At 42.6% G+C, this 25,929-nt stretch overlaps 1 protein-coding gene across 1 annotated transcript in view; it reads left to right on the forward strand.

Annotated features, from left to right (window-relative positions):
- The window catches only part of EFHD1 (EF-hand domain family member D1), a 51,212-nt gene that overhangs the window by 21,663 nt on the left and 3,620 nt on the right, over positions 1-25,929 (forward strand). The window contains exons 2-3 of the mRNA XM_081330043.1: positions 7,121-7,268; positions 25,698-25,832. Coding sequence (XP_081186169.1) covers positions 7,121-7,268; positions 25,698-25,832 — 283 coding nt within the window. The remainder of the gene's footprint in view (positions 1-7,120; positions 7,269-25,697; positions 25,833-25,929) is intronic.

Genomic DNA, 25,929 nt, shown 5'->3' on the forward strand with positions numbered 1-25,929 from the left:
GCTTCGAAGAAAAGATCTGGCACAGCATACTGAACACCTATTGTAGTACTATGATAGAGCAAGGCTTTGCCATCTCAACCCACTGCTGGCAAGACCCAGTTTCTCACAATCCTTGCTTTGTGTTGTTTCTGTGCTGGAATGATGGATATGAGAGACTGCCATGGCTGTGGATCCTGAGTCAGTTAACCCTTCTGGAGCTGTTGCTGTTCTCGCAAAACTGCCTTACAATTCATGCAGCTCCCATAAAAGCCTCTTTTTCAGAGTGGCAGGATGCCAGGTTTTGCTTTCGTAGTTTTTGTTTGTGAAAGTAATTTTGATTTGGGCAGTGACCAAGTAGGCGGAGAGAGAATGAGAACAAAATTTCCTGGGATTGTAGTGACTACTTCTGTGTTACAGCCTGTCTTTAAATATAGGAAATGCCTTACTATAATTCCTCTATCATTGCAAATGCGTCATTCTGATAAGAAAAAAAAGTATCCTATTTTTCTGTGTGTTCTTCAAGTGTTAAGACTCATTTTACGGAATTTGGCATGGTTGATTGACATTCTTATCTGATAGTTGAGATTTATATCTGCTGTCTATCTTTTGGGCAGAATATAGCCGATTATCTTTACTGAACTTATTCATTTTATTTTATTTTATTTTTTTATTTTAATTCCATTTATATCCCGCCCTTCTCCGAAGACTCAGGGCGGCTTACAAGCTTAGCAGTAGCCTTCATTCTATGTATATACCTGCTTATTAGGGCTTTCACACACACCCCAAGCGGCATTATTACAAAGTCATGTCCATGTTTTTACCTAGACCGGAGGCATCATCATAAAATGCAACAATAAACTGTAATAGTTACTTGTATCCCTACTATGTGATTATTTATCACCTGACTTCAGAGAAGGAGTGGGCAATTAATTTTCCTGAGACTGTGGTGGAGTTGTGGAAGACTGAACCAGTAGGCTGAGGCCACTGCCTTGGGCCGGACAGGGATAGCCAGAGGCGGCTCTGGTCCATGTGGGGTAGAATGCCCAGGTCTGCTTTAGACTCTAAACCATGAACTAAGTGATAACAATCCTGAAAAGCTTTAGAAAATTTGCTAACGGCAAGTTTTAAAAAACAGTTACAATGCACACATGGAAGTATAAAATATAATATAGGGAGGGAGTGCATTGCACCAACTGGCTGGCTGTTTGTATCCTTTGGAGTTGTTCCTCCCCAGGTGGAACTAAGATATGATCTGGATCACATAACCATTCTTACAATCATCCATAGCTTATTTACTTCTGTTTAAACTACAGGTAGTCTTTGACCTATGATTGTAATTGAGCCTAAAATTATGGTAATAAGTTGTGCTGCTTGTTAAGCAAGTTACTACATGAGCACACCTGGCTTCACAAACTTTTTTGCAGTGGTCATTAAGTGATTGTTAAGTGAACACAGCAGTTGTTGAGTGAGTCCATTGTCTGCGATGGGCATTTTTTGCTGGAAACATCAAGTAAGTGCCCATTTCTGGGGAAAAACATTGTAAATCATGTCATGTGACCACAGAATGTTGCAAGTGGCCATAAATGCAGGCCAGTTGCCAAGTGCCCAAAATATGATCACATAACCAGGGGGGAGAGAGTCAGCAGTTGTCAGAACTTCAAATCTCTGTGGTAAGTAGCCCAGGGGAGGCCTGCTGTATATTAGAATTGTTGCTATGTGATTGACCGAAACTCAGGGACTACCTGTATTGCAATGTGCTGAATATGGAGGTCAAAGACCATTTAAGGGTTACCATGGTCCAGAATGTGGCTATGCAGGTAGTTATTTTTGTTTCCGAATTTACCCATGTAAGCTGCAATGACTACTTATGGTTTTCTAGGTGCAGTTAAAGATTGTCGTTCATTTGTAATGCCTTCCCAACTTAGGACATGGTTATCTTTGAGATCATTTGTTATTGTTTTTAGATCAGGTAAAGTTAATGAGATCCAGATCCCAGTGTTAACCATTATCATCCTGTAGGAATAAGATGACATTCCTACTCTATAACTGTGTCTGTCTTGTGTGATAGCATTCCCTCTGAAGTCCTCGCAGCCCTGCCCTTGCTCTGAAGTGATCTATTCCTGAATATTGTATTTTGGTCTTTGATTATGACTGTTGGTCATGTGTATTCTGTCCTAATGCAGTGTATTGATTCCTGGTATTTAGTTGTTAATTCTGTTATTATTTTCCATATTGTTTGTGTTCTCTTTTATTCACTTATTTTAACCCATAATGTATAGGCCATCACAGTTACTTTGCAGAAGTCCTGAACAGATTGCCTAACAGTTTATCTTCCTGAATATCCAGGATAATTTCATACTTAACAAGGTATTACCCTAAGCTCCTTTCCATCGGGGATTGCTGAAGTTGCACAATTAGGAATAGACTAGGATTTTATATCCTTTAGAACCACTATGGACATATCTTAACTATACCTGCCTCTATGCAGCCAGTAAGACACATGCTGGATTTTGTATTCTCTTCAGTGCAGTTATGATCTAAACTTGGAAAAGTTTTTTTATAGATTCCATTATTATAGACAATTCATCCCTGGTCAGTTTACACTGCAGGTAATAAACCTCTTTGGGGTGAAGATTCTGTTAAAATGATCTGAACCATGTGTCTGACAGATTTGGATTTTCTAAATTTGGGGAATTTCTTATTTTTCAGTCATACTGAACAAAGCCAGCTGATTTGTAGAATAGAGAGATAGCTCAGGTGGTTGACAGTATTGCTTCCAAGTGACATTTTCCCTCTCACCAAGTGGAATAAATTATTTGATTTACTAGGCACCTGAGAGTGTTGAAATGGATCATCTGATCGAAGAATTCTTGAGACAGATCAAACTGAATACAGATTAAAGCCCATTTTAAGAAAGTAGTACTGTATCTCTGATACAGTTCTCATTTGGCCCAGGAAATCTGTACAATTATAGTCCACTCAATTATTCAATTTCTGGAAAAGGTGACTAAAAAAAGAAATAGTCATCTTTTAGTTATACAGCTGAGGCATACAGATTATCTGGACTCTCAGTCAGGTTATTATATTGACATTTTTCTGGTTATTTGGTGAATAATCTGTGCTAGAAACTGGACTGGAGAGTTAGTTTTCTTCTTGGTGGCTGTTCTTTCTTATTAATGACCAGTAAGCATTCCATACTTTTGCACATTGCCTCTGTATAATAATGGGCTGGATGAGGGAGAGCAAATTCCACACAAATTTTTAAATAAAAATCTGATTTTGGAGTTTGAGGTTCAGCCAGTTTTGGATGAAATTGTACTTTCCCCAAAAGAAGAGGTTTACAGTCTGGGAGTGCTCATTGATTTTCAGTTGTGACTGGATTCATCGGTAGCAATTGTGGCAGTGATAGTATTAGGGAAAAGGGTCTCTAAGTTGCAGTTGGCGACAACTAGGCTGTTTACTAGTAGCAAGTTACTAGGATCATATATCTTTAATATAGGATCTGCATTGATTACCACTTGCTGATTGGGCACAATTTCTGTAGTGGAGCATTGAACGTAAAAGCCTTAAATGACTTAAGGCTGTTAAAAGGATAATTGTTTAAAGGATCACCTCTCCCATTATAAATATGCCCAGGCATTAAGTTCTGCAGAGGAACCTTTTTCAAAAATCTTTCTGCTGTCAAAAACCTGTCTTTATAACAAGCAAAAGAAAATCTCCTTTGGCATTGCTGCCAGTATGCTTCTGTGTTGCATTTGGATCCTGCTCTCTTAGTATTTAAAAAATCTGTTTCTAAAAGAGCTGCATGTCTTTTCCCAGATTTTTAACTGATTTTAGTATCAGTTTTGGGTTTTACTTTAGATTGTTTTTCTCTATTTGCATTAAAAACATATTAGTTGCTTTAAAAATTAATCAACAGCTTAATAAATTTCCTATTAGCCCTAATTAGAGCTTTAATCAAGAAAATAGTTAATTGTGGCTTTTTTCTCTCCTAAAATATATTTCTGTTGCAAACATCTGAAAGATTAACCTGACTTCCCAATCTGATTCTTCTTATGACTCTTAGGGTGTTTGCCCCAGACCGTGCATGTTATCTGTGTTTCTTAATTGTTCCCTGATCCACTTGGCTCTTTTTTATTTCTTGTGAATCAGCCCTTCTTATCTACAAAACTGGTTTTTTTCTTTGTAGATTCATTTTTTTTACGGTAACAGGAAGTGGGGGTGGGTAGCCAAAGGAACTTGCAGACTAAAGAGGAACAATAAAAATTTAGTAATGATTCATCTTATTTTTGCTGCCAGCGGCAAGGAATTTTATGTATGTGAAGTGCTCTTGTGTTGCAAAACTATATCATCCAATTTTAGATTTCAGTTCATCTAGAAACCCACAAGCTAATCTATGTGCATGTGCTAATTATGTTGTAGACCTAGGATTCTTTGTTAACATTTTAAATCAAGAAGCCAAAGTTTTCAATAATAAGACACATTTTTTCAATTTTCTCAAATTAAGAGAAGGCACTTTAAAATCCACAAAGGAAATTTTTAAGAAGAAATCATAATAAAAAAACTAGTATGGTGCTTCTTTCAAAAATAAATGCTTGTGTTTTTTAAAAGTTTAATATTTTTTGAATGTTTGATTTCTAAAATTCTTTATGCATAGCTGGATTATTTTTTGCAATTGTCGCATAGATCTTTTTCTCTGATTTTTTTGCTTTTACATATGCTTGTCTGAGGATGAATAAGGACAATAATTAATCCAAGCTTTCATGGAGTTGAGATGTCCATAAAATTATGTTTATTATTGTACACAAACTTCTACTATATGAACAGATGAGGTGCACAGTTCCTTTTTACCTCAGAGCTTGGGAAAGGCCAGAACCGGAAGCACTCTTTTGCACCACAGTGGTTCTCATTGCAGGGCTATTTTGTAATATGGTTGTCTTCCTTAGTGCAATTTTGGATTCCTGTAAAAGCCATCTCCTTGTCCAAGTCCCCTGCCAACTGTCACATCAAGACTGGGCGAATCTTTTCCACTTCCTATCAATCTTTTCTAGACTCAGTTAAGATTTGCATGATATTGAGGGTTTCTTTTTTTAACAACTATATTTAAAAGAACAATACCATATTGAGGACTAAGGGATGAATAGGATTTAATTATTTATTTATTTATTTTATTGTATTTATATACCGCCCTTTCCCGAAGGACTCAGGGCGGTTTACAGGGTGATTAAAAACAAAAAAATACAAAAGTTAAAAACCATTAAAAAAATTATATCAATCCCTGACAAATAAAAACCCCAATTAAAAATTAAAATTAAGATTCTCAGCCTGGGCCAGAGAGCTCGAAGAGCCAGGTCTTCAGGTCCCGGCGGAATGAACGGAGGTCGGGGGCAGTCCTAAGCTCCACTGGCAGCTGGTTCCAGAGGGTAGGCGCACCCACTGAGCAGGCCCTCCCCCTGGGTGTTATCCGCTGGCAATCTTTTACCGGCGGCACCCTGAGAAGACCCTCCCTGTGGGAGCGCACTGGACGAAGGGAGCTCGATGCCGGCAGCAGGTGTTCCCTCAGATATCCCGGACCCTCACCATTTAGGGCTTTATAGGTCATCACTAGCACCTTGAATCTCACCCGGAGGGCAACCGGAAGCCAATGCAGCTCGTGGAGTAGAGGTGTTACATGGGAGTATCGGGAAAGCCCCATCACAACTCACGCGGCCGCATTCTGCACCAGCTGAAGCCTCCGAGTGGTCCTCAAGGGCAGCCCCATGTAGAGAGCATTGCAGTAGTCTAAACGGGAGGTCACGAGCGCATGAGTGACTGTGCGTAGGGCATCTCGGTCCAGGTAGGGTCGCAACTGGTGCACCAGGCGAACCTGGGCAAAAGCCCCCCTGGTCAACGGCTCCTATATGGTCTTCAAAATTGAGCCGTGAATCCAGGAGGATGCCCAAGTTGCGAAGCCCTATCAATGGGGGGGTAACACCTCACCCCCCATCGTTAAAGGTGGAATAGTCTGGTTAACCCAAGATGCCGATATGCACAGCCACTCAGTCTTGGCAGGATTGAGACGAAGCCTGTTTCTCCCCATCCAGACCTGGACCGCCTCCAGGCAACGGGACATCACGGCGAGGGCATCGCTGGGTTGGTTCAGGGTGGAAAGAAAAAGTTGGGTATCATCAGCGTACTGATGATACCCCACCCCGAAACCACGAATGATCTCACCCAGCGGCTTCATATAGATGTTGAACAGGAGGGGAGAGAGAACCGACCCCTGAGGAACTCCACAAACAAGAGGCCTCGGGGTAGACCAAGGAAAGACATTTTTTTCTGTTATGTATGAGTGATGAGCTGTGGTTCATTTTTTTTATCTCAGGTGGTATGCTTAATTATGCAGATGATGTTTCAAATACCATGTTTTCAGGGATTTTTTCCCTCTTCCATTCAGTCATGTCCGATTCTTGAGACTGCCTGAACAAGTCACTGCAGTTTTCTTGGCAAGCATTTTTAGAAGTCCTCCTTGCTAAGACTGAGAAATAGTGTTTAACCCAAGTTAACCCAGCTGGCTTTGTACCCATGGTGGGATTAGAACTCATGGTCTCTGTTCTAGCCTGATACCTTAATCACTACACCTGACTCTATGTATTTTAAATATCAAATAGTGTAGCCAGTTTGGACTATTGGTGAAGGCAGCAGGCTAGATGCCAGGAGATTGTGAGTTGTTCTAATCCTGCTTTCAGCATGAAAGCTGTCTGGGTGATTTTGGGCCAGCCACCGTTATTTATAAAAATAGTAAAGATGGGATTTAAAAAATCTAACAAAGAATAATATCCCAACCCTATATTCTATCATTTCTCTTTCTGCATAGAAAGCAAACGAATGACAAATTTGAATAATATGAAGTGATTAGCTTCAAGTCTGAGCTAACTGTTAAGGTAACACTATGGGGTGGGAGAGATAAATAAAACGTAGGAATTGTTAGCTGAAAAATGCACAAAATTGGCCCTGGTTGGAGGGTGGTATTTGGACTAATTTTGACAGAATATTTGGGATTTACGCTGGTTAGTTTGAACTCTGTTATGTTTTATATGCATTTCACCTTGTCAGCCAGGTAGCATAACAGTGTCCTTTTAATATTTCTTTTTCTGCTTAGGTATGACTCTGGAAAGGATGGATACATTGATCTTATGGAATTGAAGCTGATGATGGAGAAACTTGGTGCACCTCAGACACATTTGGGTCTGAAGAATATGATCAAGGAAGTGGATGAAGACTTTGATGGCAAGCTTTGTTTCCGTGAGGTACGTGCTAGTAAGAATAAGAACTTAGTTACTTCTTCTGCTTTTTTATTTTAGAAAAATATAGAGAATGTGTAGTACATTATGAATAAGATTCAGTACCCTATTTAGAGTAACACAAGAGGATATTCAAGGACATAATTTCCCAAAGGAATTCCAAAGAATTAGAATTTGCTATTTATACATCTCCCCTATCCAGCTCAAAATTTAAAATATGGAAATCTTGTGCTTTAAAGACATTGAAATTCAAAGTCTGCAATATTACCTGATTTGTATAGCATGTTAAGTAATGCTTACTTTATAGTAATGTAGTTATTTATCAGATTTATATTCTGCCTTTATTTTGTGAGATAGAGTGCATAATACTCCTATTCTTATTTTCCCTATAACTAGAACCCTGTGAGTTAGACTGAGCTGAAAAAAAGTGATCCAAAGCCACCCAGTTGGCTTCCATGCCTAAGGGAGGATTAAAATATACTTTAATTGCTGAGAGTACACATTGCACTAAGCCATGCAGGAAAGAATGGAACATAAAACATCATAGAACCAGTTTGGTGCAGTGGTTAAGACACCATGCTAGAAATCAGGAGACTGAATTCTGTTTCTGCCTTAGACATGAAAGGTGACTAGGTCACTCTCTGTCAGCCCATCCCACCTGACAGGGTTGTTGTGGGGGAAACAGGAGGAAGAATGAATATTAGATATGTTTACCACCTTGAGTTATTAATAAAAATAATAAATATAAAAAATAATAAGAGAAAGATAAAAATAAAATAAAGAAATAAAATATTCGGTTTGTTCTTACTAAACACTAAGATATGCTTGAATTTGCTTAGTTTTGACTCAGCATATTGTGTAAGAACCATGGCTGGACTGTAGGAAACATGCCATAGATTTATAAACCTCCTATTCTCCTACTCTTCCTCCTTCCCCTTGTATGCTCCAAACCAAGGGTGTCAAACTCAATTTCATTGAGGGCCATTGTGGTTGCCCTCGGGGGGCCGGGTGGGTATGGCCAGGGTGGGCGTGGCCTACTGGGTGGGCGTGGCTAGAGTGCGTATGGCCTACTGGGTGGGCATGGCCAGCTCTACATCAGTGGCATCAAGGGTGCCTATGGGGGCCTGGGCAGGAGTGGGACAGATCTGGGGGTCTCTGGCAGAAGGAGGGTGTCTGGGCCAGGGCCAAGGCAGCGGGGACTGTTCCCTCACTGTTTCCAGGATGGCTTCGGGGGCCACTTCGCGGGCCGGATCTGGCCCCCGGGCCTTGTGTTTGACATGTCTTCTCCAAACACTCAGACACTTTCTGCATTGGGCAAACTAGGGATTAGTATAATATCCAAAGCAGAATCAGAAGATAATTCAAAGGGTGTTTTCTGAACCATGTTGGCACATAAATAATATTTTATCCATACCAGGTCCGTTCATTTGTTGAAATTAAGAATTAAGGGGTGAATTGTATGCACACAGTCAGGGAAGGAACTTGAAGAAATGTTCAGAAACATTTTGTAAACAAAAAAGACAAAAGTATTACTTAAGTCCTTGGAACAGGAATCAGGTTGGCCCCTGCATGACTCACTAAAGTATAAGAGGGAAGGAAGGAGAAGTACAACCAGACTTGTGAAATTTTGTTATTTTAGCTTACACTGAAGTATAGTTCTAGTCTTCTTGTGAAGTTGAGTTTTGGATCTGATCTACTTTTGTGGGGACAGCAAGAGCCTTTTATCTCCTACAAAGTAGGCAGTATTCATTTGCTGGGTACTACGCAAAGACATCCAAATAATGTTCTCCAATTTCAGATGCTATGACATGGTACAAAGTGGATAGTTCTGGACAAAGCAAGTGCCTCTTTTTTTCAGATATCCTACATGCATTGTAAAAAACATTCTTTATGGAACAAAAGTTTAAGGAAATCACTTTAAAAAAACCTTCACTCAAAACCCCTCTGGAATCATGTATTAAAACTTAGCAATAGGCTGACATTAGTTAAATTTCATAGACATGCACCTACAATAATGGTTTTAATTGTTTAATGTTTGTAATGTAAACTGACACTCAAATTGTCAGATGTCCATAAGAGACTGCTTGACAAATCTCAGAGAGCCAAGGAGTCTGGCAATATACTGCAAGATACACATTTTTGTTATATAATTAAGAAGTGCTTTGTGAAGATGACCAAAGCATTAGTTCTTACGTACATATTGTTATGTCCGGAATGACGAGCGGAGACAGCGATGTCGCACAAGGAACGTTTATTGGAACTCACATGGGTCAACTGGCTAGCAGCCGTTGAACCCTGCCTTAAATACTAACTCCATTCAAACATAACCAATCCCCGGCTTAGAATCTCCCGCCGGGAAGTAGCAGCCAATGATTGCACTCAGGTTTCCCGCCGAAGGGAAACCACTCCCATAACTATGTACACAACACCCCTTCCCCCCTGGATGAAATTACTATTTGACATAGTCCTTCAGGTAGCTTGGGGGTTTATGTTGCCTGACTGGATATCTGCTGGCCATACTAACTGCTGGGGTTCCTTCGGTTCCACCGGTGACTACCTCCTCTGACCCTGTTGTGTGTGTGGACGGCCCAGGTGGTGTTTCCTTATTGGGCTGTTGTTGTGATTGCTGTTGTTGGGGTACATTGGGTTGACTGGATGCCCCTGGTGTGCTGTCCGGGGGCGCTATTTCTATCCTTGCGTTACAATTCTGGGAGTTTGCGTTACAATTCTGGGGGTTTGCTTCAATTGCCCTGAAATGTATTCTCCTCCCTTTCCCCCTTGGTGCTTGGTTACCCTTGGCTGGGGAAGGTGTAGAGTTCGTTGTAGAGTTGTCCCTCTCTTTGTTGGCTTGTACACCTTCAGGGGCCCTTTTCCTTAACTGATCAATGTGTCTCCTAATCAGCTGATTCCCTTCCCCCTCAATTAAATAAGATAAGGGACCGGTTTTCTCTATCACGACCCCTTGTGCCCATTTGTCCCCCTGTCCGTAATTTCTAGCCCACACCATGTCCCCAATGTTCAGAGACCTGGTTGGGGTAACCGGGTCGTGTTCAGCAGGTAGTCTGTCAGGGTGTAGTCTGTCCAATTTTGTTATCAATCGCCTGCCCCACCTCATTTCAGCAGGACTCTTCCCTGTGGCCGCACACGGTGTGGTGTGTTGGGCCAGCAGGAACTGAGCCAGTCTCTGATGCCAGTCACCGTGGATTATTCGTCTGAGGGCGTCCTTGGTTGTTCTGACGTTCCGTTCTGCCAAGCCATTAGAGGAAGGGTGGAAGGGTGCTGAAGTCGCGTGTCTAATCCAGTTGGCCTTGAGGAAGTCCTGAAATTCATTAGATGTGAATTGTGGCCCATTGTCAGAGACAATTACGTCAGGTAACCCATGAGTGGCAAAGAGTCCCCTTAAGACCTGTATGGTTTTTGCTGATGTCATGGACTTAACGGGCACGACCTCCAACCACCGGGAGTAGCTATCCACTACTACAAGGAATGTGAGGCCCTGGAAAGGGCCGGCGAAGTCAATATGGATCCTAGACCACGGGTTCCTGGCCTCTTCCCACTTGTGTACCATTGTGTGTGCTTGCTCCGGTCTAGAACGCTGACACTGGTAGCACCCTGCAACTTTATCCTCTATGGCTGTGTCTAACCCTGGCCACCATACGTGACTTCTAGCTAGGGCCTTCATACGCACAATTCCAGGGTGCCCATCATGTAATTCCCCAATTACTGTGTTTCTATGCCTCTCTGGTATGACAACCCTGTTGCCCCACAATAGACATCCAACATGTGATGATAGTTCGTCCTTCCTTCTAACATATGGTGTGAACTTGGGGTCAGGGCTTTTGCTAGGCCACCCACCTTGTACCCATGCTGCTATTCTGCTGAGTATGGGGTCCTTCCTGGTGGCAGCTGCAATGTCCCTGGCAGTTAGGGGACACTCAGAGAGTTCTTGTAGGGACATGATTTGTCCCACAGGTGCGGGGTCTGTACCTGTATCCTCTAGGGGTAACCTGCTGAGGGCGTCAGCGTGCCCCATCTCCTTGCCCGGCCTGTGTTTGATTGAAAATGTGTAAGCGGAAAGGAAAATTGACCATCTTAGCATCCTGGGAGACATTATTTGTGGAGTCTGTCTATCGGTAGTAAATAGCCCTAGCAGGGGTTTGTGGTCAGTGTAAATAGTAAAGTCCCTACCATACAGATAATCGTGGAACTTTTTTACGCCTGCCACTATGGCCAATGCTTCCCTGTCAATCTGTGCATAATTCCGTTCCGCCTTTGTTAAGGTCCTAGAATAGTATGCTATAGGCCTCTGTTGCCCTTGCTCATCCATGTGGCTAATAACTGCTCCCACTCCATAAGGGGAAGCATCACAAGCTAAGAATATGGGTTTGTTCTCTATAAAGTGAGTAACTGTAGAATTGCTAGACAGGATGTCCTTTAAAGTTTGGAAGCTGGTCCTGTGTTTTTGTTGCCACTGCCAGGGGGTCTTCCTATCTAAAAGTCTATGGAGGAGTTCAGCAATAGCTGCTTTGTGAGGCAGGAATGTGTGATAAAAATTAATTAAGCCAAGGAAAGCTTGTAGTTCCGCCTTATTCTGGGGTTCTTGAGCTAACTTTATGGCCCTAATTTTTCCTTCTGTAGGGTGGATGCCTGATGCATCAATTCTAAACCCCAAGAATTCAGTTGATTTTACCCCTATGCAACACTTATCCTTTTTTAATTTCAATCCTGCCTCCCTGAATTTCCCCAGTACCTGTTCTAGCCTTTCAGCTAGGATGTCCTCAGTTTTTCCAGCGATGAGGACATCGTCAAAGTAAGGGCATACACCTGGAATGCCCTTCAAGGTTCTCTCCATCACCTCCTGAAAGATGCCTGGAGCTGCAGCTATCCCGAACTGAAGTCTGTGAACACGGAACGCCCCCTTGTGGGTAACTATTGTTTGAGCCTCGGCGGCTTCCTTAGACACGGTAAGTTGCAAATACGCCTGTGCCAAGTCGAGCTTGGCAAAAATGGCGCCGTCCTGGATCGTCGCGAGGACCTGCTTCACCGTCGGGACCGGGTAAGCATGTTTTTTCATTGCGAGGTTCAGGGTAGCTTTATAGTCGGCACAGATCCTCACATCCCCGTTCGGTTTCAGGGGTGTGACGATCGCTGTCTCCCACAGGCCCCCTTCTACCGGTTCTAAGACGCCCTGGCCTACTAGCTTATCTAGTTCGGCCTCGATTTTTTGTTTGAGGGCGAAAGGCACCCTCCGGGCCTTAAGCCTGATGGGCCTAACCTCGGGGTCTAAGTTAAAATTAATGGGGGGTCCCTTGTACCTCCCTAATGACCCGTCGAATACGTCTGCGAAATTATCGCAGACGGATTTTAGGGTTTTATTCTGAATGGTGTTAATTCCCCCCACCCAAATGCCTAGGGCCGAGAACCAATTAAGGCCTACAAGGCTAGTTCTCTGGCCCTCGGTGACTAAAATAGTTAATACTCCACTGAACCCCTTATATTTAACGTTGATGGTAGCCTCTCCCACTAGTTCTATGGGTGATTTCTGGAAGTCGGCTAATTGTAATTTGGTGGGTTTAAGGGGAATTTTCTGGCCGCTTCTGGTTTTGATGTATTTAAGGGTGTCCCTAGAAATTATAGATACTGAGGCCCCGGAGTCCACTTCCATTTTGCAAGGGACACTTTGCAATTGGACTTCGATTCTTAATTTAGGCCTCAAAATGTGGTTGACTCTAGGGGTGTATTTTCGTCTAGGGATCCCCACGTGGTTGACCCCCACCCCAGTCCCCGGGTTGGAAGTGCGTGCCTTGGGCCTAGGGGTCTCTCCGCCACTCCGTTCGGGGGTTACCTCACCTGAGGCCCAAGCGTCGAGCTCGTGGAAGCGGTTGTTGCGCGGTCGGGTTCTGCAGATGGCCTGGATGTGGCCCGTTTTTCCGCACCCTCGGCATTTGGCGTTTCGGAATCGGCAAGTCGATCGTTGGTGATTTCCGCCGCAGCTTCCGCACCGGGTCTCTGGGTCTCGAGGTCTGGCGGGGTTGTCCCTCTGGGGTCGTTGCGGCGCTGGTGGTGGTTGCCTTCTGTTCTGATCTGGGCCTTCGGCTCGTAGTGGTCTCGGCGCCATCTTCCCGAACCTTCTGGCTACTTTGGCAATCTCGGCTTCCCACTGGTAGTCCACCTCCCCACCGTCCACATGGCTCTCCAGGTTAATTTCGGCTGAGGCTGCCATGCTGTTGTAGGGGGGGTCGCGTCTGCCTGTAGACTCGTACGTGAGTAGCTCGTCTAAGACTTCTTGGAGGTTGCCGGTGGGCTTAGAGATGATTCGGTTTTGCAAGTGTTCGTCTCGCAGCTCCAAAACCACTCGGTCCCTGATGCGAATCTCGAGATTGTCATATTTACAGCGCAAGGCTGCTTCTCGGACTGCCGCCACAAATTGTTGTATTGATTCGCCCGGCCGCTGGTTCCTCTTCTCAAATATCCTCCGCCAGAACAGTTCCGACCGTTTAGGGGTGAAGTGGACCCTCAATTTCGCCAACAGGTCGGCGTACGATACGCTGGAGACCGGCAGGGGTTGGCACAGGCCGACGGCCACCCGGTAAACCGGCGTGCCGCTGATAGTTAGTAGCGCTGCCGCCTTCTTCCTGTCCTCCATGATCCCGTTGACCAGCATGTACCCCTCAACTTGTCCGACATATTCTTCCCAGTCTTCAGGGTAGTTAGGGTCAAACTCCTTCAGGACTTGCGCCATTCTGTTGTTTTAATTTGCTTGCTGCTCGGTTGACTGTGGTTCAAATTTCCCGCTTTTCGCTCTGTTGGCTTTCCGCGGTTCTCTCGCTGTTCTGCCGTCAATCCCACCTTCGTCGCCACTGTTATGTCCGGAATGACGAGCGGAGACAGCGATGTCGCACAAGGAACGTTTATTGGAACTCACATGGGTCAACTGGCTAGCAGCCGTTGAACCCTGCCTTAAATACTAACTCCATTCAAACATAACCAATCCCCGGCTTAGAATCTCCCGCCGGGAAGTAGCAGCCAATGATTGCACTCAGGTTTCCCGCCGAAGGGAAACCACTCCCATAACTATGTACACAACACATATAGTTTGGATCTCCCTTAATATAAAAGCCAGAGAAATACATACAAATTATTTATTTATTTTATTTTATTTTAATTCCATTTATATCCCGCCCTTCTCCGAAGACTCAGGGCAGCTTACAAGCTTAGCAGTAGCCTTCATTCTATGTATATGCCTGCTTATTAGGGCTTTCACACACACACCAGCGGCATTATTACAAAGTCAGCTTAATTGCCTCCAACAATCTGGGTCCTCATTTTACCTACCTCGGAAGGATGGAAGGCTGAGTCAACCTTGAGCCTGGTGGGATGTGAACCTGCACTAATTGCAGGCAGCTGGTGTTACTTAAGGAGGCATTAGCCCACTGCTCCACCAAGGCTGATTTTGCCCAGTTGCAAATAGTATACTCGTGCAACTATCTAAATGGAAATGTAGCCTGTTGTAGTCAAGGAACTGGAATCTGGAAGGAACAGTTTGGGGCAAGGGTAGATTGGTATTAATATGTCCCTTCACTCTAAGACTAGATCTCAAATATGGGGAGATCTACAATTTTCCTCTCAATTGGGAAGAATCTTATTTGTCATCAGATTTTGCACAGAACATTTTCAAAGTGCTGTTTTGGAGTGCCCTTTCTCAACTTCAATAGATAATGTGGAAAGAAGTCTCTCCCCACAGATACTTGTTCTCTGCTGATAAGTATGCCTAATGTTTATAATTATTCTACATGGAACTGTTTTTGAAAAGACCTTCAACTTTTACAGAATATTGCATGAAGCTACTGAATAACTTGCTAGATTAAAAAAAGCTTCACTGGATTTTAGTTTGTTTCTGTGAATATTTCACATACTGGCTTTAATCAATAAAACCCTGAATGGTTTAAGAGTAGAATATCTAAATTCTCCTAAGAAATTCTCTTCAGAAATTGCAGGAATGTCTGGCTGATCTGCAGACTTTAGTTAAATGTTATAAAGTTATAGAGGAAGGAGAGATTTCTGAGGCACCCATAGAATAGAAGTCTTCAGGCAGATTATTATTATTATTATTATTATTATTTATTAAATTTTTATACCGCCCTTCTCCCGAAGGACTCAGGGCGGTGAACAGGGCATATCTTAAAACTACAAAACTACAAAAATTAAAAAAGAATTAAATTATTGCCCACAATAAAAACAATAAAAATATATATAAATATTAAAACCCTAAGTGATTCCCCATCAGGCCAGGCCAGCTTGTTCAAATAAATGGGTCTTTAACCCGCGACGGAAGGAGCGGAGATCCGGTGCCATCCGGAGCTCAACCGGCAGCTGGTTCCACAAAGCCGGAGCGCCCACAGAGAAGGCCCTCCCCCTGGGGGCCACCAGCCGACATTCTCTGACTGGAGGCACCCTGAGGAGGCCCTCTCTGTGGGAACGCACGGGGCGTTCTCTCTCTCCCCACCATTACCAACTGGAACGGCACTTTCATGAGGGAAGGCAACAATGGTGAATAGTGCCTCCATTCGAGTCCTACGATGATGGTCAAGAAGGACACCTATCAGCACTCTGAGGCAGACTAGGTCAGATATAGGCTATAATAACAGAATCTTGAAAGCCTATCAAAGTTTCTCTTTCCTTCCCTCCCTCCCCCTAATACCAAAGAGAATAAAGGGTGAACCAGAATTTTGAATTTCTTTCTTTCCCTCCCTCCTGCTTTCTGAGCTGTGCTGATGTTTTTGTAATGGTTGCTGCATGCTTTGTTCAAAAGTAACTTGGTGCTCCTTTACAATGCAATGGTTGATAGTATGGTATTAAAGGTAGCTGAAAGAGGAAGATAGCTGACGACCAGGAAAGTTTTACTCCCCCGATACAGGTTTCTCCATAAATCGTCCACAGGTGTGAACAATGCAGCTTCCATGCTATACAGATCCAAGTCTGAAACCTGACTACCAAGATTCCAAATACTGTAATGCTATCTGTGACACTTTGTGATTGCAGGACCACCACTTGCTCTATATTTTTCCAAAAGAAGTAGGTTGGAGATAGATCTAAAGTTGTTCAAAATAGTCAGATTGAGAGAAGACCTCTTAAGCAGGGAGACACCACGAACTCTTTTAAGATGATGGGAACACTCTCTTATTCAAAGAAATAAACACTTGGTTGATTTCCTCAAAACTCTCAGACTCCATGATACCCCCAGTTATCTGCATTGCCACTATCCCCTGGCATGAAGAGTCATCTTTTGAACCTGAGTTATTTTGTCTGCCAAATGCTGGTAATTGCCATGTCTTAAATCTTTTTGGTATGAGGAGATAGAGATACTGCTAGGCATTCAATATTGTATTGATATATTCAATAACAATAAAGTTCCAAAGGTTCTTGGAAATAGTTTCTTGGCTTGACCTATCTGAAAGGCTGAGAGGAAGGCAGTTTCTCCCCAAAACTCCATAGCAATCAGAAAGTGATCTGTCCCTAACAAGGGATGAAATTCAGTACTTCCCACTTTCAGATTATGTTTTTGAGAAGTGAGAAACAAATCTAGTGTGTGATCTCTTAATATACATGCAAGCCTCAATAACGTGGATTAGGTCCATGGTTGTTATGATGACCATGAACTCCTAGATCACTCCAGACTCCTCACAAGGGAAGATAGGTTTAAATCTCCGAAGACTACTAGCAAGGTGTAGAGGGAATGATCTTGAGGGGCAGAAGGAAGAGCTGCTACCAAAAAAACAGTCAAATGAAAGGAGATAAAGAGAAAGTGGTTGGGGGAAAACACATTCATACTTGGAAGATTCTGTTACTGCAGCTTTACAATAAAAGTAGTACTGATCTACGTACATAATATTCCTAATTGTTCTACCTTAAAGGGCAAAGGAAATTCCTACCATTCTAGTATAGCCATAGCATAGATCAGTGGTGGCGAACCTATGGCACGCGTGCCAGAGGCGGCACTCAGAGCCCTCTCTGTGGGCACGCTCACCATGCCCCGGAGATGGCAACTGTCGCTCTTCAAACAGCTGCCCACTAATTTGCCGAGGTCCCACATGGCCGGAAGCATCCTGGCATTGCTGATTCCCCTCCCCCGGTCTGGTCCCTCCTGGCCTCGCATGCTCTCCTTTTCCTGAGCACGACCCACTGCATCGCCTCCTGAGGTGTCGACTGGCCATCCGGCTGCTGGCGGTGGGCTGCGGAGCCCCAGAGTGCGCCGGTCGAGGGGCTGAAAGACACGGTTGGCCCCTATGCGCTCGCTGGCCTTTGTGTGTGTGTGGGGGGATTGTGTCAGGCAGCAGCCACCTCAGCCCTTGCCTTGCCCCATGGCAATGGCACCCCTGCCCTGCCTCACCTCACTCTGCAGGATGAGCCTCCTGCCTATCGTCCCCACCTGCCAGAGACTGGATCTCCTCCATCCCTGCCCACCCCCCACAGGCGTCCCTCCCCACAAGCAACATTGATGTGACCATGCCCAACTTGGCCACACCCACCCAATGTGCCATGACCACCACAGCCACGCCCACACAGTAGACCATGCCCACCTGGCACCCAGCAATAAATAAGTGGGTTTTGGGTTGCAGTTTGGGCACTCGGTCTCTAAAAGGTTCGCCCTCACTGGCATAGATGTTGGCGGAGTAGGGGAATGGTATAATAAAAGGCCAGGTCATTTCCTGAAACAGCTCTATTAGAGTTAATGTGGAACAAATAAAAAGGCTAGTCAACTGGATTTTGGATTTAACCTGAATATTTATTTCTCATCTTTTGTTTTAATTCATAAATGACTACTTTGAGATGTAATAGTCAAAGTAATTGAACTACTTAGAAGTCAAAATTATGACTTCATGTTGATGTGTTACTATAATAATAAAAAGAAGTCTTAAAGCCTTTCAGTGTAGTTCATCTAAGTATTATTCACTTGATCTTGAGTAAACAATAAACTGTAATGGTAATACTACATTACATTATTAGCTTGCTGCTGATCCCTGTCCTGCTTTCTGTCCTATGGTGGAGTCCTGATTTTGGGTGTGCAGAGCAGGTTAGGTAAAGCCACTTTTCTCTCCTCCCTGTTTATAATTGTCACCAGTCTTGGGGAGGACATTTGTTAATCACAGCATGAACTTACAGGGTTGCAATTTTGAAAGAACACTTATGCGCACATGGAAGGGTAGACACGGTTTGCTGTGGGAAAAGCACCAGTTTAGCATCAGAACACTTAAGGGCCGCTTAGGAGTATCTCAGATGTGGTTAGTTAGGGATGAGATGAAAGCAGTGTTGTTCAGACATGGAAAAACAAATACATTTCATCTTGTTTATTAGCAAGCACTTTATATTTCACAAGCATTGAATGTGTTTGCTGTTGGTCACATGTAGCTATACTGTGGAACAGTTTTATAGTTGCCTGATTTTTAGGCTGAATTTTGCTGTAAACTTACTGCTACTGGGGAAAAGGCATGGAAATTCCTTGGGTTTTTGTATTCTATAGTTTTGTAATGGTAATTTATTCCAATCTATTTTTACATCTGGTATTTAATAAAGTTAATTTTTACTTCTTCCAATTATCACTCTATCAATGTGTAACTAATTGCCACATACCATTCCAGACCAGATCTCAAAGTAAATAACAAGCATATAAAACAGCAAACTTGCTACAAATAAATTATTTCATCAGGAATAATAACTATGTGTCTGTGGTTTTTCTTGTTAACAACACTGTTCCATGTTTCAAAGCACGGGCTGAATGTCTGTTTTTTGCTGTGAAATGTTTGATTTGTTCTTTGGGCTCTGCCTTTTTTTTCCTAAAAAGGTTGTCTCTAACCCTAGCCTAGGGCTACCAGATCTGGGCTACAGACACTAGTTTTTGCAAAATGATAAAGAATTCTAGTATTTTACTACCACCTAGTGGTCATCCTCAATTTTGCAGCCCAGAACGTGTGACCTTACTAGCAGAGAGCAAAATGGTATCTGCATTTGTAACCTAGTAATACGTAGACTTGCAAGTGCAACTTGTCTTAGATTCTTCCAAGAGGAATTTATTCATGTCAAAGGTTTTTGGCATGACAGTTGTTCTCTGAGAATTCTAAAGGGTACCTTATTTTAGCACCTTTGAGCACTAGAATGTGATGTGTCTTGATTTGAAGCTTAGCTACAAATATGTTGCTTTCTTTGTTTTCTGAAAAGTGATTTGATTTAATTTGGTACCTGAACATATACAGATTGTACGAATTATATTCATAAACACTGGTATAATATTGTGAAGAATCTCTAAAAAGTCATGTGAATGTGAACATTGTGAAATCACTAGCTAGTTACTCAGAGAGAACTTTTTCTATTCCTGTGGGTAGAGATGATCTGGATTTGGCAGCTCCCATCTGACCTCTTCCAGCTGTTTAGATGAGTCATTTCCATGTGCCTCTCTTTTTTTCTCTGTCAAAGGGTGTCACAATGTATTTCTCTATTGTGGCCAAATGGGGGAGATCTGCCTGGTAATCCTGAGAACTATAGTTCCCCTACAAACAGCTATGCCAGTGTACATACTGGGCTAGATTTGTATTCTGTGAACTAAAGTGTCACTGAATTTGAAGACCTTCTTGTTAATAATAAATATATAAGGAAGGTTTCTTGTGAAAGTGTTATATGAAGGTGTTAATCTTATTTTAAGACAGGTCTCCTACCCCCTAAAGTATCTCCACTTCCTGCCCCTCAGGGTTCCTGCAGGCCTTGGGCTTTCTTCCCACCCCACCAAGCTCCACACCCTTCTCATCCCATGTCACTAATTATGCACTTATCTTTCAAAGATCTCTGGAGCTGGGATTAGGGAAGGAGTGAAGGCTGCTCTGTTCCTGGGCCATGTAGGGAGATCCTGATGGTAACCACCATTTTTAGACTATACACAATTGAATGTGGCTATCCTAAAAATGGCATCCATTTCTGGAATTGTGCCATACGGCCCAGGAACAGAGTGGCCTACCCTCCTTCCCTAACCCATCCTCCGGAAATCTTCAAATTTAAGTGAGGAGGAGGGTGGGGACCCACTGGTGAAGCAAGCCCAAAGCCTACAAGAAACCCAATAGGGCAGGGGTCCCCAACCCTTGGTCCGTGGACCAGCACTGGGCCATGGCATGCCAGCAACCAGGCCGCACAAACAAGCAAAACCCCATCCGCAAGGCAGCACACAAAACCAGGCAGCACACAAAACCACGCACCCTCCGGTCCATGGAAAAACCCCTCTCCACGGAACTGGTCCCTGGCATCCAAAAGGTTGGGGACTTCTGCAGTATGGGGTAGGGAGATAGGCAGGGGCACTGCAGCATCCCTGTAGTTGGTTGTAAGGGTGAACAATCGCAGGCACCCTGCAGCAGCTAGACCTTTGGAACTGGATCTAAGTAGCTTTTGGGGAGTCCACCATAATGTTGAATGGTTGCTAAGCAACCGGTTGTAAGTCGAGGACTACATGTACATAATTTAACTGGGATTCTTTCTCAGTTAGATTCAGTACATTTTCCAGTTAATCATTATTGACACGAGATTGTCAGCATGGATAAGCTGCTAAACGTTATGCTTGTACCAGCTTCCTTGCACTGCAGTTCTGTTTGTTCATGAATTAGACCAATGAATTGGAGAAAATCCATTAATTCAGGAGTAATAAACATGATTTACATGCAGGGACTGGCAAAATTGCTTTAATTTTGCTAACTACGCATTCTGTTCTTCAGCAAAGGGTTTCAGAAGGCAGCCTACATGTTTAAAATGTTCCAAATCTTGACAACAGCTTTATATTGCTTACCAAGGCAATTCTTGTACAGATCATTGCAGTTCTATCAACTCTATACCTAGTTTCTTACAAAAGGCAGTTTTTTGTCCCTGTTATATCAAGAAATAAACCATATTGTTCTATGGGCTTGCCATGGCAATTATGGCAGAAAATAAAATCCTTCAGTCAAGAACATCTTTATCATGCTGAGATGATAAAAATCTGAAACAAGGGTTGAGATGATGATATTCAATGGCTTTGTGGTCAGCCATCAAGTTCAAAACTCCCTCTCTTCAAATACTGAGTCTGTACTGATACTACACAACATTCCAGGTGTGTACAATTGCTAGAAATTACCTTCCCAGCTCAGTCACTTAGATGTTAGTAATGAGAGTATACTCAAGGTTGCAAGCATACCTAGTACTCCTACATCCTTCTATTTCCCCACAACAGCCACCCTGTGAGGTGGATTAGGCTGAAATTGACCCAAATTCACCCATCTGGCTTTCATGCTTAAGGCTCCCTCTAGTGCCTTAACCACTAAGACTATCTGCCAAGTTCCCTTGACTTTGCCTTTATCACATTCCAGCCCATGAATGAGAAAGGCGGAAATAATCTTTAGCTCTGCTCTGATCTAAAATAGTTTTTGTCTATTAAGCCAGCAGTGACCCATGACGATGTAACGGTGAGTATATTCTGACACATTCTACTTTGGCTCTGGGCAATTTCCTCTGCTCCATTTTTTTTTAATCCTCCAGAGAGAAACTCATTTTGAAAGACTATAAAACTTACTATTTAAACAACCTGTCATTTGATTGATGAGGTGAGTTGTGCAATAAAATAAAGAGAGACTGCACTGGGCAGCTCTGACAATCAGCAGCCAGGTGGGCCTACTTTGATAGCAGAAACAAGCTCACCCAGAAGCCAGCTGCCAGAGTTGCATGAAAGGTGGGAGGCTGGCTGTTTGATAAACTTGTTTTGAGGCAGGCTGAGCCCTCTTAAAAAATCAAGCCTATGGTCAAGCCTGCTGCCCTGCTTATTGTCACACTGGGGGAACTATCTAGTGCAAGACTAGAGAGTCTGTCCCATTTAACTGAGGAGTCCATTCATTCCACTGATCACCGTTTAATGGCTTCAGAAATACCAGATTTTAACAGATGGCTTAGTCGTCTAGGCATCTATCAGCCATCCATCTTAATATTTTAATTTTGTATATTTTTATCATATTGAAATATTCTCTGTCTCTGTCTCTGTCTCTGTCTCTGTCTCTCTCTCTCTCTCTCTCTCTCTCTCTCTCTCTCTCTCTCTGTGTGTGTGTGTGTGTGTGTGAGAGAGAGAGAGAGAGAGAGAGAGGAAGGAGATGATTCAATTAATGGCTTTCCATTATTGCACAATTGGAATTAAGGCATTACCATTTGGCAGTAAAGCTGAACAGATACTATAGAGGCAGGATAGATATTGTCAATAGAGACATTTTATGCAAATTTAATTTTCTGACAGCTCAAGAATGGTTAGAACATACTAGTAACTTAACCAAGCCATGGAGGGAGGCACGATGTTAAGATGGGGTGACTCATGATTTGTCTTGAAATAAGACACATTTCACGTCCTCTAGTTGTTATGGGAAACAAACCAAAATACGCAAGGGGATTAAATTACCAATTTCCTCCAAGAAGACATCTTCACAATTATTTGTTTTTTCCCACTGCATGAAAGCTTTTCAGTCTAATATTAGGAACAAACTGATATTCTGAGAGGGTAATCCAGAGATTCATTGTGTTAGCTCAGGCCCTCCATCCTACAGTAGTCTTCAGACTCTGAACAGTATTGCAGTGAGTAATGACTTCATCATTATGGCAAAGTCGTTTGTTTATAGGCACATTGAGCTGGAGAATGTGACTCACTGAGGAATTGTTAAATACTGTCCCAGCAAATTGTACTTACATGGTTGGATGAATACACCCATTCTAACTATGGCGTGAAACAATCTAGCAGTTTTGTAATCTTCCCCACCCATCCCTGGGGCATTTAGGGAATTTTTTAATTTTTTACTTCAAATGCTATATTAGTAAGCTACTGGAAAAAAGAATGAAAGCTTGGGAACAAACAGTTCTGCCAGATGCTTAACTTCCTGATTAAAAAAATGTAATTATTGATAACATGACTAGATTCTACTGTCCCCTAGTGAAAAAATATGAATTCTGCACATAATAGTGAAATCAGTACTATCCATTATATGTAGTAATAGTTGTAGCCAGAATTCTCTGTAGAACTTGATAAATTACTTTGTGGTTTTATCTGCTAAGGGTTTATAATTTGTCTCTATGTAAAGTGGAAATACAGTTGAAATCCATTTAATGTATGGATATATTGAAATTTGGAATGTAATCTAATTAGAAGCAATAACTTTGAATAAAATAGCACTCTAAAATTTAATAGTGTCTTTGGTCTTCTTTTAAACTTATCTTTGGTCTTGGGTTTCTCATCAGAATAAGGGATATAAAAAGTACATTCTTTATTTCTCTCCCATAAATTATTTATTTTTAATAGCCTTCCTTAGAGAAGCTGTAGGTTGCATGTTCTTTTTAGTTGTTTGTGGGGGAGTTGGGTCAAAACATTTTATCTGATGGGTCTCCTCCTCTATCAGTAGGCCCTGGTGGATTTACCAGACTGTGATGGCAAGGTTTCAGCAGAATGGGCCTTTTTTAAAAAAATTCCAATCAATGTCCTAGACTCAGCAGTGTTGCCATTAAGGCATTAATGGGAACTATTTTATAGTGTTGGGTGTATCACAGCTATCTGGTGCTGCTTGGAGTACTAAGCAGTTGCTCACAGATACCAATTGCTGTTGCCAACATTTGAGTAGGAGGAGTAAGGGAAGTAACATTGCAGAAAAATGTTCACCTAATCTTCCCCAGTGTAGTGTCCTCTGTATTTATTTATTTATTTTTTGGGACTTATATGCCGCCCTATCTCCCGAAGGATTCAGGGCGGCTAACAACAATAAAAAACAACAATACAAAAATTAAAAAAGAATTAAATAACAGCCCCAAAATAAATTAACTACTCAGTTAAAAATTTGCCTTTTGGTACTGTCCATAGGGTAAAAAAAAAAAAAAAATTCATTGACTATGCTAAAGCCTTTGATTGTGTGGATCATAACAAACTGTGGCAAGTTCTTAAAGAGATGGGAGTACCAGAACATCTTATTTGTCTCTTGAGAAACCTATATGCGGGCCAAGAAGCAACAGTGAGAACTGGACACGGAACCACTGATTGGTTCAAAATTGGGAAAGGAGTCCGGCAAGGCTGTATACTGTCGCCTTGCCTATTTAACTTATATGCAGAGCACATCATTAGAAATGCAGGGCTAGATGAATCAAAAGTTGGAATTAAGATTGCTGGAAGAAATATCAACAACCTAAGATATGCAGATGATACCACTCTAATGGCAGAAAGTGAAGAGGAACTGAAGAGTCTCTTGTTGCGAGTGAAGAAGGAGAGTGCAAAAGTTGGGTTGAAACTAAACATTAAGAAAACTAAGATCATGGCATCCGGCCCTCTTAATTCCTGGCAAATAGATGGGGAAGAAATGGAGGTAGTGACAGATTTTATTTTCCTGGGCTCCAAGATCACTGCAGATGGGGACTGTAGTCAAGAAATTAAAAGACGCTTGCTCCTAGGGAGGAAAGCCATGGCAAATCTAGACAGCACACTAAAAAGCAGAGACATCACCCTGTCAACAAAAGTGCGTATAGTCAAGGCTATGGTCTTCCCAGTTGCAATGTATGGCAGTGAAAGTTGGACCATAAGAAAGGCTGAGCGCAAAAGAATTGAGGCCTTTGAACTCTGGTGCTGGAGAAGACTCCTGCGAGTCCCTTGGACTGCAAGGCGATCAAACCGGTCAGTCCTAGAGGAGATCAACCCTGACTGCTCTTTAGAAGGCCAGATCCTGAAGCTAAAACTCAAATACTTTGGCCACCTAATGAGGAGGAAGGACTCACTGGAGAAGAGCCTAATGCTGGGAAAGATTGAGGGCAATAGAAGAAGGGGACGACAGAGAATGAGGTGGCTGGATGGAGTCACTGAAGCAGTAGGCGTGAGCTTAACTGGACTCCAGAAGATGGTAGAGGACAGGAAGGCCTGGAGGAACATTGTCCATAGGGTCGCGATGGGTCGGACACGACTTCGCAACTAACAACAACAACAGTTAAAAATTAAAACATTTAAAAACCCATCATCAATCCAGGTCAGCCTGATGGAAGAAGAAAGTTTTAAGGTCGCGGCGAAAGGACCGGAGGTCCGGGGCCATCCGAAGCTCAAGGGGGAGTTGGTTCCAAAGGGCTGGTGCTCCCACAGAGAAGGCTCTCCCGCTGGGGGTCGCCAGCCGACATTGTCTGGCCAATGGCACCCTGAGGAGGCCCTCTCTGTGTGAGCGCACTGGGCGATGGGAAGTCGTATACATCTACAGTTGCTGTAGTTATGGGAGCTTTTAAATAAGGGATGATCTATCCACAAATCTTTATCTACTTGGATCCTAAACAAATATACTTTCTGAATAAATGCAGAATCTCCAATCTTAAACTTGGAGTTTAATATTATTTATTTTTTCTAAATAATTTCCCATTGTCTTTTCTCCCCCCTAGTTTCTCCTGATTTTCCATAAAGCTGCTGCTGGAGAACTTGAAGAAGACAGTGGATTGATGGCTTTAGCAAAGCTCTCTGAAATAGATGTGGCTCTTGAAGGAGTAAAAGGAGCCAAAAGTTTTTTTGAAGCAAAGGTAAAAACATGTGTGTCACCACAAATTGTTAAATATGTAGAAAATAATGACACAAAGTGATTTTTATTTTATTATTTAATTTATTTAAATAAAATCA

The sequence above is a fragment of the Vipera berus genome, assembly GCF_964194415.1.
Source record: "Vipera berus genome assembly, chromosome: 5".
Taxonomy (NCBI): domain Eukaryota; kingdom Metazoa; phylum Chordata; class Lepidosauria; order Squamata; family Viperidae; genus Vipera; species Vipera berus.